Source organism: Phascolarctos cinereus, unplaced genomic scaffold, assembly GCF_003287225.1.
Source record: "Phascolarctos cinereus isolate Bilbo 61053 unplaced genomic scaffold, phaCin_HiC Scaffold_5;HRSCAF=322, whole genome shotgun sequence".
NCBI lineage: Eukaryota > Metazoa > Chordata > Mammalia > Diprotodontia > Phascolarctidae > Phascolarctos > Phascolarctos cinereus.
This window is the reverse complement of record NW_027555958.1, coordinates 152,470,897-152,486,152: the sequence shown is the minus strand read 5'-3', so window position 1 is coordinate 152,486,152 and position 15,256 is coordinate 152,470,897. Positions and strand designations below refer to the sequence as shown.

Here is a 15,256-nt window from a genome sequence, read left to right as displayed (position 1 = left end):
CATTAACATTGGGACATTTTTCAAGGGACACCCCCCTTTTTTGTAGTTGGTTGGGATTTAGCAAAACTTGAAAATACATTCTCTCCTTCCGTACTGTATCCGAAAACAAAATCTAAAAAAATTTTTTTAAATGGCCTATTATTGTTGCCCATAAAATGGAAAAAGACATGCATGGAAAAAGTCCTCCAGCACATTGAGGCAGCCTCAGTGAAGGGTCTGTGGGAAGGCATGGATGAGTGTCTCATAGGGTAAGAAGGATGAACTGCATGGATGGAGAAAAGCCCCCATCAAAGACCTCAGGGATCCACAAGGTACAAGGAATCTTCCTTAAAGGAAAACAAGCCTGACTACTTCTTATTGGTTGACATTTGATTTCCCAAGAGTATCTTGTTGGTTGTAGGTGTCATTTTGAACTCTTGTCTCATACATCAAATGTAGCTCCAGTCCCATTAGAAGTGAAAGAGATGGTTGATACTAAAAATTTCTAAAATGCTTTAATGCAGTGAAAGGTTGGCTTAGGTTTTGGTGGTGACCTGCTGCCTCCCTGAGTCTGTTGGACCTAGAGGATATTCTTAGCCCACATTGTCTCCTAATAAAGCTCAAGACCTTTCCATAAGGTATCTGCTTAATTTGGGTCAATTTTGATAGAAGAGCTACTCTGAACAGGACTATTTTTTAACTTTATCTCCCAGTTGTTTTTAATCTGTGTTTTTTGGGTGTTCCTAGTTTCTTTGATAAGAAATATTTGGGGGGAGTGTTGGGTTGGGTTGGGTTTTTTTTTTACATTTTAAAGAAATATAAATTCTCAAGACATTAGCAGAGAAATATTATTTAAAGAACTATAAGAATAAAAAGCAGTAGAATATAATCTCCCAAGCAAACTTGGCTTTATTTTTCAGCCATTTATCACATGTATCACCTATATATTCTATCTCAGATGCTTCTTTATGGCAGCTGTATAAATGCCAAAGAAACTGGCTTTGGGACTCTTGGTTATGTTACCCCCATCAGCACTGCAGTCCTGTCTTCCATGAGAGCACATGCTTCACATGTTTGGAGTTGTTTGCTTATAGTAAAATCCTGTTGACTCTCTGTTTTTTAAAGACATTCTGGTGGAACACATGGATTTGTATCATCTACATAAATACAGTTGGTGATTGCCAATTTTCTAAAACTCGGATAACTTTAAAATTTGTTCTTTTAATATAGAACGCCAAGAGAGCTATTTCATCTTTAAGTTGGATTAATTCAGCTGGCCTCGAAGACCTGATGGGGAGAATGCCAGCCTTTCTCTTCCCCCACTCTCTCTTAGGTTTCCTGGGAAGCATTTGCAAATTAGGATCTGTCCATGCTGGGGTGTATGCATCACCCACTGGATCTATCCAGTGAGCTCAGTAATAACAAAAGTGACAACCCCTTGAATTCATTTTGAGCATTGCTTCTGAAGAGCCAAAAGACCTTTACATATATTATCCTTACATCATCACTGTCAGAGAGGGATGGGGCAAGTATTATAATGGCTGTAATGAAGATGGGGAAACTGGAGTTCAGGCTGATTAAATGACTTGCCCATGGTCACAGGGGGTTAGTCAGTGAGGGAGCAAGGACTAGAATCTGGGTCATTCTTGTCAGGTGTACTTATCTACCAGATGGAGTGGATTATTTCATGGCAGGTGCTGTGATTTGTATTTTTTGTGGTATAGTGAGGAGTAGGAGGAAGATAGAAGATAGAGTGGGGGGTGGGATTAATCTTTTTACCTCCCACCTTTTAGTACTCAAGCAAATCTTTCTGTCACTCTTCATATGTTTGGGAGTAATGTCGCAGGCGGAGATATGAGCCTGTCTTTGGCAGGAGAGGATGTAGAGAATGGAACCACAGGCCAACAGGGGTGTCTTACCATTCCTAATGGCTGGAAATAAAGGATGTATATCTACTTTAGACAACATAACATGCAAGGGGCAAATTCTCTGTGTCCTTGTGTGACATTTGATTTTGTTCCAATATGCTTAGTTTTAATTAGACTTTAAATAGATTTGGGTTTTTTAGGCGGGGGTACAACGACTTTTTCTAAAATTTGTGGATTTTTTTTTCTCCCTCTTACAGAACTCCATCCGTCACAACTTATCCCTACACAGTCGATTCAAAAGGGTACAAAATGAAGGGACCGGGAAAAGTTCCTGGTGGATGATCAATCCAGACGGGGGCAAAAGCGGAAAGGCCCCTCGGCGAAGAGCCGTCTCCATGGACAATAGCAACAAGTACACCAAGAGTAGGGGGCGGGCAGCTAAGAAAAAGGCTTCTCTGCAGGCTTCCCAGGAAACCACAGAAGATAGCCCTTCCCAGCTCACCAAGTGGCCGGGCAGCCCCACCTCTCGAAGCAGCGATGAGCTGGACGCGTGGACAGACTTCCGCTCCCGAACCAACTCCAACGCCAGCACAGTAAGCGGACGCTTGTCACCCATCCTGGCGACCACTGAGCTGGATGATGTCCAGGATGACGACCCGCCGCTTTCCCCAATGCTGTATAGCAACTCATCAAGCGTGTCCCCGTCGGTCAGCAAACCGTGTACCGTGGAACTTCCACGGCTGACCGACATGGCAGGCACAATGAACTTAAACGATGGACTAACGGACAACCTCATGGATGACCTCTTGGACAATATCGCGCTCCCGCCCTCCCAGCAGTCACCATCGTCAGGACTCATGCAGAGGAGCTCTAGCTTCCCATTTACCACCAAGGGCTCAGGTCTGGGGTCTCCGTCAGGCAGCTTGAATAATGCTGTGTTCGGCCCCTCTTCTCTGAACTCTCTACGCCAGTCTCCCATGCAGACCATCCAAGAGAATAAGCCGGCCACCTTCTCTTCCATGTCGCACTACAGCAACCAGTCCCTCCAGGACCTGCTGACATCCGACTCGCTGAGCCATAGCGATGTCATGATGACTCAGTCAGATCCATTGATGTCCCAGGCCAGCACAGCTGTGTCTGCCCAGAATTCACGAAGGAATGTCATGCTCCGCAATGACCCGATGATGTCCTTTGCTGCTCAGTCCAACCAGGGAAGTTTGGTCAGTCAGAATCTACTCCACCAGCAGCACCAAACCCAGAGTCCTCTTGGTGGTAACCGTGCCTTGTCTAATGCCGTCAATAGCATGGGCTTGAGTGACACCAACAACCTAGGGTCAGCCAAACACCAGCAACAGTCACCCGCCAGCCATTCTATGCAAACCCTTTCTGACTCACTCTCAGGGTCCTCTTTGTATTCTACTAGTGTGAACCTTCCAGTCATGGGCCATGAAAAATTCCCAAGTGATTTGGACCTGGATATTTTTAATGGGAGCTTGGAATGTGACATGGAATCCATCATTCGCAGTGAACTCATGGATGCTGATGGGTTGGATTTTAACTTTGATTCCCTCATCTCTGCTCAAAACGTTGTCAGTCTGAATGTGGGGAACTTCACTGGTGCTAAGCAGGCCTCATCTCAGAGTTGGGTGCCAGGCTGAAGGACCTTTGAGGAAAGGGGGAATGGGCAAAGCAGGTCAGTGTTCCTGTAGCTGTGATGAAATTTTAAAAGGAGGGTGGATAGATCTGGGAAAAGGGGGGATTTTCATCTATTTGCCATTACTTTGATTTTTACAACACATTAGGAAGTGAGTTCTCAGGGATTTTCATAAAAATCTGGTAAGTTAGTACCAAGCCAAGTAAAGCTTTAACACGGGGTCTGCAAACAGGAAACTGGTATCTGCTGAAAGCCTTACCTGATAAGTCTCCAGGCTGGTTGCTGGTATGCTACCCTCTTCCTGGCCCTCCTGCCCTGCAAAGGTTTCCAGGGTGGAGGTAGAGGACTTTGGGGCCTCACTTGCCCCTACACTCCATACTCGAGGTCTCTGCTGTCAGTAATAGGCATCCTACTGCCACTTAACCCTCTGGTCTACTTGAAGTAGTATCAGTGAATGAGGTCTGCACCACCTCAGGCTTACCTGATTTCTTGTTTGTTTGTTTTTCTTTAAATGTGCCTTCCATCAGTTCTAAATTTAGCTATAAAACATTTTCTCAAGGCTGTAACTTTGGAGGGATCATCCCAGAAGCAAAACCTAATGGGTTATTTTTCCACAACCATGTTAGCTGTATTTTTTAAGACTTACACTGCTATTATTTTTTTTAAAGAGCGTTTGAAATCGAAGCCCTTGGTAGACCTCTGTAAATAGGAGTTGTTATTATTCAGTTCCTCTACCTCCCCCACCTTACAAAACAAATAATCAGTCAGGCAACAAGTGTTTACTATGTGCCAGCCACTAGGGGATAATCTTGAGGAGCTTACGTTCTAACAGAGGAAATATGTACTTTCTGTACACACTATACATGTACAGACTGTATACACATGGATAGATAGCGTAAATATAAAGCAAATAAATACAAATACAGAGTGTCTCAAAAATCTTAGTAGTTTTAATAACTCTTAAGGGTGTCCCAAAAGTCTTAATGAAATTTTAATAAATCTGTAAAGTGATTTAATGCCATTTTGGGTGGGAACACACAAGCAATTTCGGGGGAGGGGCTGGTCTGGTCAGGAAAGGCTTCATGCAGAAGATGGTTCCTGAGCTGTGTTTTAAAGGAAGAGAAGAAGGACTTTGTGAGGAAGACATGCATTCCAGTTATTCACTCAGTGAATGAGCATTTATTTAGGGCTTACTATGTGCCAGGTGCTATGTTAAGTGGTTGGGATACAAAGAAAGGGAAAAAACATTCCCTGCCCTCAGGGGAGTTCACTCTTTCATAGCAAGAGTTCACTCTCTCAACACCATGGCGGTTGAAAAGGGATGGATTGGGATTAGGAGTGTTCCAAGAGAAGGCCTGTTTAGCTGGATCATAGAGCTAGGGAAGGAGAGGCTGGAAAGCTAAGGCTACGGTGTATGACTTAGACACGGAATGGAAACTAGTCTTAAGACTTCCCAAACTTTTTGTGCCATAGCAATTTTTTGTTGTATTATATCTACAAGGCAAAACATAAAGAAGACTTTTCACCCAATGCCAAGGTGGTAGCCAGACTTTGGAAGTTTAGCTACCTTTCACCTTCCTATGGCAAGAGGTCTGGGCTCAACAGAAAGGTGCAAATTAAAAAAAGAGAAATGATCAGTGATCATAGGAACTCAGAGGTCACCTAATATTGATTAACTATGAGGACAGTCCGTCAGTAAACACTGATTAAGTGTGTACTGTGTACCAGGAACTGTGCTAGATCTCTGAGGACACCTAGCCCAACCTCTTTGTTTTACAGATGAGGAAACTGAGTCCAAAGGAAACAGATTTTCCGAGGTTATACACAGATAGTAAGTAGAAGCAAGGCCAGGATTTGAATCCAAGTTCTTATTCATTCCAGTGTAGCTACCACTGCCTGAAAATTAAAAGCCATAACAACTTACCCTTATGTGACTCACCCTGCTGTAGCCAAGGGGCAAGCTAGGTAGCATAGTGAATAGAGCACTGGGCCTAGAGTGAGGAAGACATGAGTTCAAGTGCAGCCTTAGACACTAGCTACGTGACCCTGGGCAAGTCACTTTACACCGTTTGCCTCGGTTTCCTCATCTGTAAAATGAGCTGGAGAAGGAAATGGCCAACCCTTCCAATATCTTTGCCAAGAAAACCCCAAATGGGGAGGATTGAAAATGACTAAACTCATAAAAGCAACAATGAGCCATAGCCAAAGATTTCAGGGGTCTCTTGGAGACAAAGTGGCCCCAGAGGATGGGTGGTTATAAGTCTGGGAATGTCAGGAGCGTGATAATACTAAAACTTCTCAACTTTCCCAGGCACTGGCAAGACCCTAATGTAATTCAGACATCTGTTTTCAGTGATTTAATAGCCTTTGAGATGGTAAGGAGGCTGTAATGGAAGCTACTAATTAGGGTGACAGGCCTTCCTTCCCTGCCAGCGTGTTAATGCCTAGAGCCCACATCAGCATGATGGGACATTGACTTCAGAAGTTTACATATTTAGTTCTGGAAGACTAAATTAAATACTTTGGCCTGTGTTACAAAGCTGAGACAAATGTGTCAAAGATAGAAAAGTTTAATCTTTGGGTAGGAAGGCTTCTCTTGAGCCTATTTAAAAGAATAATTTCAAAGAATAAATATGCAAGAAAATGTATCAGTTTTCTTGGCTGATATTTCCAGCTGTTAGGAATCTTGAAAATCACCCAATCCTCATTTTTTAGATGAGAAACCTAGTTAGTTACCCAAGGTCACCCAGACAACCCATCTAAGTCCCCTCTGAGTCAAATAGTTGATTTATTTGGTTTTTTAGTTTGGTCTGATTGAAAAATATACACATGCACAGAGAACTTCTAAGGGAAAGAAACACTCCTCCATTGTTTTAAATTTTGTGGCCCACAATAGTGACAAGCAGCTAACTAAGTTTGGAAACAGGATTCTTTTTTTGCGTGGTAAATGCAGCCTCTTGGGGAGGTGATACAAACTGGGCACTCCGTCATTTTCTCCCCTCACTCCTCCCCTCAGGAAATAAACCAAAGACTCAGACTTAACTTACTTGGCTTGCAGCATGTTCCTTTGGTTAAAAGAGAAAATCATTTAATCTTAAAAATCTAAAGTGACGAGGAAGACCCAATGCCCTTTGTCTAATAGTCATTATTTAGGCCTACCTAGGAAATTACAAGGGTAGAATGGCCCTGAAAGGATCCTCACTGCTGGGCACATTATAAGTAATCCTTGGTTAATCCTTGTCCTCCCCCTCACCTCTCTCTCTTTAGGGAAGCCTTCCCTAAAACCATCATAGACCAAAAGAAAGATGGCATGGGTAGTAGAACCCATTTTTCCTTTATAAAGAAAGGATTTCTCCAGATTAAGCCCCGTGCCTACAACTCATGGCTGTAGGGTTCTGCATATCTCCTCAGGTGGCTATTCCTGCTACCCTGTGAGCATTGGGGTGCAGTAGGAAGGGTTTTTGGTATTCGAGGACCTAGGTTCAGTCCCAACCCTGCTACTTACTACCTTGAGCAAATGACTTAACCTTCCTTGGGCCTCAGTTTCCTCATCTGTAAAAATGAAGGCTTTGGACTACATGACATGCAGTGAGTGAGGTGGCATATCAGGGAGAACTCTGTACTTGGTAGTCAAGAAGACCATGAGTTCAAATCCTGCCTCAGGATTTGCCTGACTAGCTGTGTGGCCCTGAGCAAGTCACCATTCTCATTTTCCTCATCTGTAACATGGTACCCAGTAGTAGCCTCCAAAGTCTTTTCTAGCTCTGAATGAATGATGTGTTCCTCAGAGAGTTGCTTCATGTACATGATGACACTGCTTCTCACTTAGTGTATACACACACACACACACACACACACACACACACACACACATGCGTGCGCTTTTTAACTTGTGTGACCTTTGGTAAATCATTGGAAAAATCACTTTGGGCTTCATTTACTTCATCTGTAGATGAGGGCTTTAGGCTCAATGGCCCTTTTAGCTCTGAATCTCAATGATCCTATGAACAGGCTTACATGTCCTGAATTTGTCCCACCTCCAGTCACTGGAGCTGCCCCAAACAGTCCTCCTGACCTCCTGATTCGATCATTTTGAAATTGAGAAAAGTATGGGGTGAAGTTTGGAGGAAAGGGCCTGCTAGTGCTGTGAGAAATTGGAGGTGAAAGAGATTACTCTTGCATAAGTGTAGAGGAGAGGATTTTAGGGAGAGGCTTCGTGGAAGAGGTGGCCTATGAGTTGGGCCTTGAAAAAAGGGGGCTTGTCAGATGAAAAGTGTAAACTAGTTCTGGCATTCAAAGCTACGTGAAAGTGACCTCAAATTTCTCGTGCTGCTTTAAAAAAAATGTTATTGATCTAAATGTTTAGGTTTTCCCATCACCATAATTTCCTAATATGCTACACCCACACATTTCTTCCAGCTCACCATCTACCCCAGTGCCCACCTTAACAAGGTAACAAGTGTCAAGGAAGAATTCAAATCCAGATCCTCTGGAGACAAACCTAGAACTCTTGTCAACTTTACCATGTTTATTTGTGTATATAACTTTTCTGCATTTGATTTTTTTAAATTGTTATAGATTTTTAAAAATTATCTTTGTTTCTGAATATATCTTTCCTTGCTTTCCCAACCCATCAAGCCATCCTTTGTAACAAAGAGTTTAAAAAAAAAAAAAGCAGTTCAACACAGTAGCCAATTCTGACAGTGAATGTATTATTCCACACCTGTAATCTCCTATCTTGGCCAACATTTTCTCAACTCTACTCTGTGGCTAAACTTCTTGGTCATAGTAAATTCATGGTCACTGTAAATACAGTGTGGGGTAGTTTTCCACTGTGGCTTGGGTAAGCCAATTAAGACTGGCCCTAAACATTAACCCTGTGCCCAAAATTGCTTTCTAGGCCAGCACTGACTTTTGAAATAGATTGTGTCGCAGTGCTTTGTAAATGCGCTACTTAAAACTGAGTTGTTTTGTTTTGTTTTTTTCTTTTTTAGAAACAGCCATATTATGTGATGGTTCCCAGGCCAGCCCTCACAAATCCATTTAACTACTAATGAACTTGAAATTTGCCCACTAAAATCTTCTTCTAGTACCTTATTTTTTCTGTTCATCAGTCAATCAATAAACATTTACCCAGCACCAACTGGGTGCCAGGCACTGTTAACCCTGATGATACAAAAAGAGGCAAAAGACACTTCCTGCCCTCAAGGAGCTTTGCAGTCTAATGGTGGAGAGATAATAAGCAAAGAAATATGTGCAAATAAGCTACATACAGGATAAACAGGAAATAATTAAGAAGGAAGACATTAAATAAAGAGGGGTTAGGGCTTACTATAGCCTGGAAGTGACCTTGGTCTCTCAAAAGTTCTGGCTTGGCTTCTACCAAGATAGAAGAACTTCAGATGTAGGCCCAGCGATGGATTATATGGCTCTCAGAGGACCCAGTGTGGCTAAATTCAGAGAGGCTCATCACTAGTGTTGACTACTGGGTAATTTATTTGGTCACAACTGCTCCTTAAACTATCATTGGCTTTTAGATTTAGCCCTGGAAGGGGCCTTAGAAAGCCATCTAATTAATCCTGTCGTTTTCCAGATGAGGGAATAGAAGCCTAGAGAAATTAAGCTATTTGCCCAAGTTCTCACAGCTAGAAAGGGGCTGACTCAGGATTCAAACTTGGGTTCCGGAGTCCAAGACTAGCACACTTTCCCCCTGTACTGTACTGTCTTAGGACAGTGTGATGGGGCCCACATACATAAAGTCACTCATCCTTTGACATTTAAAGGCCTGAAAAAAAGTATCGTGCCATGCTAGGAGTCCCAGGGAAACTTTGCACTCTGTAGGATGAATATTTCTGTTGGGGCATCACAGTCCTAACTCCAGCTGCCAAGGAAGTAAGAACTCTTGCCATGGTGGTAGCAGAAATGGGGAGTGGGGCAAGGAGGCTTGAGGAACCAGGAGGTCATCTGCCTATCATCTCTTTTCTTTCTTCATGATGAACCCAGGAACTGGCCTCCCTACCTCCATTTCCATATCTACCATCTGTCACTTCCTGCTAGGGTTTTGTCTGCTTCACTGGTCCCCTGCAGGACAGAACACACACGGTCTCTTGTTTTCTTGTTCCTGGATAGGATCATGGAATTAGGTCTGGATGAGAAACCTCAGAGGTCATGTTGTCCAACTCTCCTTGTTTTCTAAATGAGGAAACTGAGACCCAGGCAGGTTAAAAATGAATTGCCCAGCCACAGAGCACCAGACTCGATCCCATCCTGGACTGACACTAAAATGAGGTGGGTAGTATAATCAGACCTACAGAGCAGGGCTAAGCAACTATTAGGTTTGCAGTACTTAGGCAGAAAGCATGGAAATGCCCAGCAGTAGCAACTGAGAGGATGCTCACAGCAGATGTATCCTTCCCCCCCCCCCGCTCCTTTAAGATTTACAAATAGCTTTCCTCAGAACAACCCTAGGAAGTAGGTAGTATCATCCCTATTTTTAAAGACAAGAAACTAAGACATCGTGTGGTAAAGTGAGCTGTCCAGGTGCATACAGCTAATGAGCCAAGAACAGAGCGTCAGTGAGGCAGTCTGATCCAACAGGGAATTTTTGTGACTTGTGCAGTTGTTTCAGTCACGTCCAACTCTTCATGACCCCATTTGAGGTTTTCTTGGCAAAGATACTGGAGTGGTTTGCCGTTTCCTTCTCCAGCTCATTTTACAGATGAAGAAACTGAGGCAAATAGGATGAAGTGACTTGCCCAGGCTCACACAGCTAGTAAGTGTCTGAAGCCACATTTGAAGTCAGGTCTTTCTGGCTCCAGGTCCAGTGCTCTATCCATTGTACCATTTAGCTGTAATAATGCTCTGTATTTTATATATTTAAATTCTTTGTTACAAAGGATGGCTTGATGGGTTGGGAAAGCAAGGAAAGATGTTCAGAAACAAAGATAACTTTTAAAAATCTATAACAATTTTAAAAAATCAAATGCAGGAAAGTTATATATACAAATAAACATGGTACAAGGGAGATGATTTAAAAACATTATGAGAAGAGGTCCATAAGCTTTACCAGATTGCCAAAGAGTCCAGAACCTAGAAGTTCCAAACACCTGCTTTAGTGCTTTCAGATTTGCAAAATATTTCAAGAAATTAATCACAAAGCATTTATTAACCACTTTTATGTGCCAGGTACTGTAGTACTTAGTGTATCCTACATGATCTTTACAAATGTTATTTCATTTGATTGTCACAATACCCCTGTGAGGTAGATGTTATTATTATATATATTATCATTATGTTGTTATTATAATATATTTTATCGTTGTTATTGTGTTCAACCACAGATAAAGAAACTGAAACTCAGACTGGCTAGATGATTTTCCCAGAGTTACACCAATAGTAAGTGTCTGAATCAGAATTTGAACCCAGACTTTCAGGGGTTCAGTTGGCTTTCTATTATGCCATATGTGCCTCTTATTACAAACCTGGTGTGTTTGTTGCACGTTATTCATTATATAGCACCAGTGAGAGAGCCCATGATTAAGCATCATAGTAAGGGAATGGTAGTTTTGCAAGATGCAGGTTATTTATTTTGGATTTCTTTCCTGCCTGCTTCCCAGAAGTTGCTTCGTTGAGCTGTTCCAGTTATCTTTTTCTGTTTGTTTAATGTTGGGTTTAGGACTGGCATACACCAGGTCAGTGTTGCCTTTTCTTCAGGTGGTTATTTGCATTCCAAGGAGGCACGATTTGACCTCTCTGGCTATAGCCAGAGTCTCTGCAAAGTGGCCCCTTGCTGGGTCTCAGGCTGCTTGTGCGTGCCTCCCAGTCTACAGCCTCTGCCTTGAATAGACTTTCCTGAAGAAAGATGCTTTTCCCTCTCCAGGAACCCTCGTTCACCACAGGCTTTTCAAAAGCCCAGAGTCTGAACTTTCGTCATTCAGAAAGGGAAGAGTTGTCTGGGTCTTTCTCATTGCTGGCAACCAAGAAAGTTGATACAGCTGTAGGAAAGAGTTTTCCTATGGAGGGGCCTGGCGTTCTAATTTAGGGACGTTGTTTTCCCCAAGGCTCTGGCATCCCCCACTTGAGGACTACTACTGTTCTAGCCTCTGATGCTCATGGCATTCTGTGCATCCGTCAGTGAAGAAGCCACTACTCTCAGATAACCTTGGACCTGTCTGCTGAGTCTAGGGGCTATAAATAGCTCCTTAGGCTTCAGATTATCGTTGTTAAACCTAGCTTCCTGGAAGGGGGAGGAGGAGATAGCCTGTATTGGTAAGAGGGCCTCTTGTAAAGAATAAATGGCTGAGTTACTGCATAATTGTTACTTTCCTGGATTTGGGCATGGAGTGAAAAATTTCTCATAAATGCCTTTTGGGAAGTTTTCTCAATTGCAAAGCAAAGGGAATAATTTTTGCATGGACCAGTTTCAAACCTAGATATTCATAAGCAGTTGATAGGCTCTTGGTAGAACACCTGCTGCTCATCACACCCCAAGCCCCCACATCCCCCATTACTGGGGCATGCAGACATTTCATGCTTGCCTATGTGTGTGATGCACCTTCAGACCAACTCTGCTTTCAGTGGGAATGAGAGAGTGGTTGTCATGGTGCAGCCTGGCATTGCCAACTCACCAAGCCTGATAGCCCCAAGGGCTCCGGGGGCATGCCCCAAGGAGATTGCCTGGCTATCATCACCAGAGAATTGTAATCGTTATCACAGGATCGGAGCTCAGAGGGGGAAGGGGCCTTAGAGGGCTGAAGTGGCTTGCCTAATATCACACAGCTGATAAATTGCTGTGCCAGGACTTCACTCCTCCCCTGCCCTCACCCTCTATCTTCTTATTTCAAATTTAGTGCCCTTTTCACTGTTCCAGCCCACAGCTGAGCTTCAGACTTTGCCCCATCTTGGTGATTCCCAACCTTTCTGCAGTTCGAAGAAGCCCATTTCTGGTTAACTTGCCACCTCCTCAGTTCTTCCTCCTTCCTGCAAAATACTGTAGTATGACATATATTTTTTTTGAATGTGAGTAAAAATTAATTTTGCTTTGCAAATCTATCCCACCCCACCCCACCCTTTGAAGTAATTGTAGACATGCTAAGTCTAATAGGGATGGGGAACCTTTAGAGTTTATTTTTTTATTTTTATTAATTTATTTTTAATTTATGGAATAAAACAAGCATTTTTATAACATAGTATAATAAAAAAATGATTGCACATAAAACTGCAAATCTGTTATGTACAACTTGCTATAAGAATTTCAGACCCTCACCTTCAGTCTCTGCACTGAATTTTTTTCATCCTTTCTAGTGCTTGAAATGCTCTAGAATGCCAAGAAGACACACACCTTTCTCCTTAAGAAATCCCTATCCTAAACTGGCAGAACGTGGGCATAGAGCATAGTATTTGTCTCTGTAAAAAGCTATGGGACAAATATCGTAAGGTCTTTGTTGGCTCCAGCCTCTTTGACAAAATTCATGGATGTCTTATTCCAGCTGGGTCCAATCCACAGCCCTTCTTTCTCAATCAGTTACCCTAGGCTAGTCTAGCCTGAGAAGTGCTGTTGATTTAAGAGGCCTTGCCGATGAGATGATCCTTATAGGTTTATCAGTTTTGTTTTTGACATGGAAGCTGCTTCCTCTATCAGTGTAAGTTGGCACTTTTCTCTGAACCTTACAAAAATAGAGTTGCCCAAGAAATTAAATGATATGCTGATGTGTCTAAGGTAGGACTTGAGCCTAACTCTTCCTTCCTCCAAGGCCAGCTCTTTCTCTCTTCCATGCTGCCTTTAAGGTTTAACAATGCCTAATTGTTTCATTGGTGTTATTAAAAGCAGCTACTTGGTGAAGTGGATAGAGGACCAGCTCTGGAGTCAGGAGGACTTGAGTTCAAATTCAGCCACATTTGCTTACTAGTTGTGTGACCCTTGGCAAGTCACTTAACTCTGATTGCCTTCCCTCCTCCCCGCACAAAAAAAAAAAAGACATCTAAATTAAATGAGTATACTTCAGCAAATTGCAAGATGAAGGAAATATGAAGAACAGCCAGCCTTATGCCTGGATGCTTCAGTAATCTGGAATCCTTCAGGGTTTCTTTAACAATAAAATTATGAAAATTGCCTGATTTTGAGTGGGGTGAGGTTTAATGAAGCACTTCCTAGTAGTATTTCCAGGTCCCCTTTGATACGGCTGTAAAGGGAGACAGACAGGTACTTATTGATCAAAGAGGAAGGAGGGAGTGGGCTGGTTGTTCTGGACCTAAATTGGTTTATTAGGGTCTTTAAAACAGTGCTTGATAAAGAAAATCTTAATTAAGACTGGTGAGTGCACATTAGTAATCAACGCATCCTAGCCATTCCTGCTTATATCCAGAAAAATGTAAGCTTCCTGAGGGCAGGGACTATTTTTTTTCTTCGTATGCCGACCGCGTAGCATTGCATACTATAGGCACTTAATAAGTGCTTGTGAATTGAATGCATATTAAAAACTCCATTTCATCACCTTCAGGAAAGTGTATCACAAGAGAATCCTAGTCCTATCCCTCTTCCATTATACCTGTTCTCCCAGAATCTCATCCAACTCCCTCAAAAGAAAGGTTTTTCATACCCCTGTTGCTGAGACCTCAAATCACTTGCTGTATTTGGCATCATTTTTCTGTTTCCCTAGAAGAGCAAAACCTGCCTGTGGAGCCTTGGCTATGGTAGATCCCTTCATTGATTACTTCTAGTTTTGGGTTTGGGTTTTTTTCTTTTTTTTTTTTTTTGTGTAAGAAAATCAGACAGTAGAAATTTTTACACTTCCCTCCCCTAGCAGTAGAAAGGCATGGAAGGCTGATTATAATTTCCAGATGTTAAGCTTTTCTCACAGCTTCTCATTTTTCATTGACTGGTGTAGTGGGGAAAGCCCAAGACTTGGAATCAGAAGACCCGAGTTTGAATTCTCCCTCTAACACTAGTTGGGTGACCTTTGGGCAGGTCACACCTCCCCAAGGCTCAGTTTCTTCATCTATAAAATAAACATGGTTAATATTTGCACTATTTACCTTTATGGAGTTGTGTGAGGACAGTGCCTTATGAACCTTAAAGTACTTCAGAAATATGAGTGACTATTCAACATTTGAGATTAAGATGTAGAAATTACTTTTGCTTAGTATAAAAGTCCCAGAGAGTAATACTCTGTGTATCTAAGAAATAAAACTAACTTCTAGTCATGGCATGATGCAGGCTCCTTACAAATAGAGATGGTTTCATTCTTTGGGCCTGGTACAGTAGTAGTAGTTTAGTAAATACTCATAGGCATAACCATCTTTTTTTGTTGTAAATATAGATAGCTGGAATATAAGATAACAAAGTGCACCTACATACACACACAAATGTATGTGGGTGGGTGTGTATTTATATTATTTTACATGCTTGTATGAAAACTTAATGATGGGTATAGTTTGATTCCTTGAGGAAATTGAGAATGTGGAAGGAAAAGACTAGTGGATGAAGTCTGAGGGGGGATTTTCAATTTATTTTCATTCAGACCTTTTTTTCATACTTGACCACTGCAAATAATAAGGATCACAAATAGTCAATTGAATCTTCAAATGATTGGACAGATCCAATACAGATTTAGGTGCCTTAGGATAATCAATAAGTGATTGTTGGCTGATAAATGAGGCAGCATATACTCAACATCATCGTCATTACCAGTCTAAGCAGGTTAAAATGCCTCCTCCTCTCTTCACCTCTTTTCTTTGACCTTTTGGGCAGCAGGTT

The 15,256-nt window shown here is 42.2% G+C and overlaps 1 protein-coding gene across 2 annotated transcripts in view; it reads left to right on the top strand.

The window, feature by feature from the left end:
* FOXO3 (forkhead box O3) overlaps nt 1-15,256 on the top strand; it is a 161,452-nt gene that overhangs the window by 129,284 nt on the left and 16,912 nt on the right. The window contains exons 2-3 of one of the 2 annotated variants that reach the window (XR_002328529.2): nt 2,105-3,540; nt 10,842-10,896. Coding sequence is in view for 1 of the 2 variants with exons in the window: in XM_021008206.2 (XP_020863865.1) it covers nt 2,105-3,505 (1,401 nt within the window). In the remaining variant the exon portion in view is untranslated. The remainder of the gene's footprint in view (nt 1-2,104; nt 3,541-10,841; nt 10,897-15,256) is intronic. The other variant, XM_021008206.2, reaches the window with a different exon arrangement.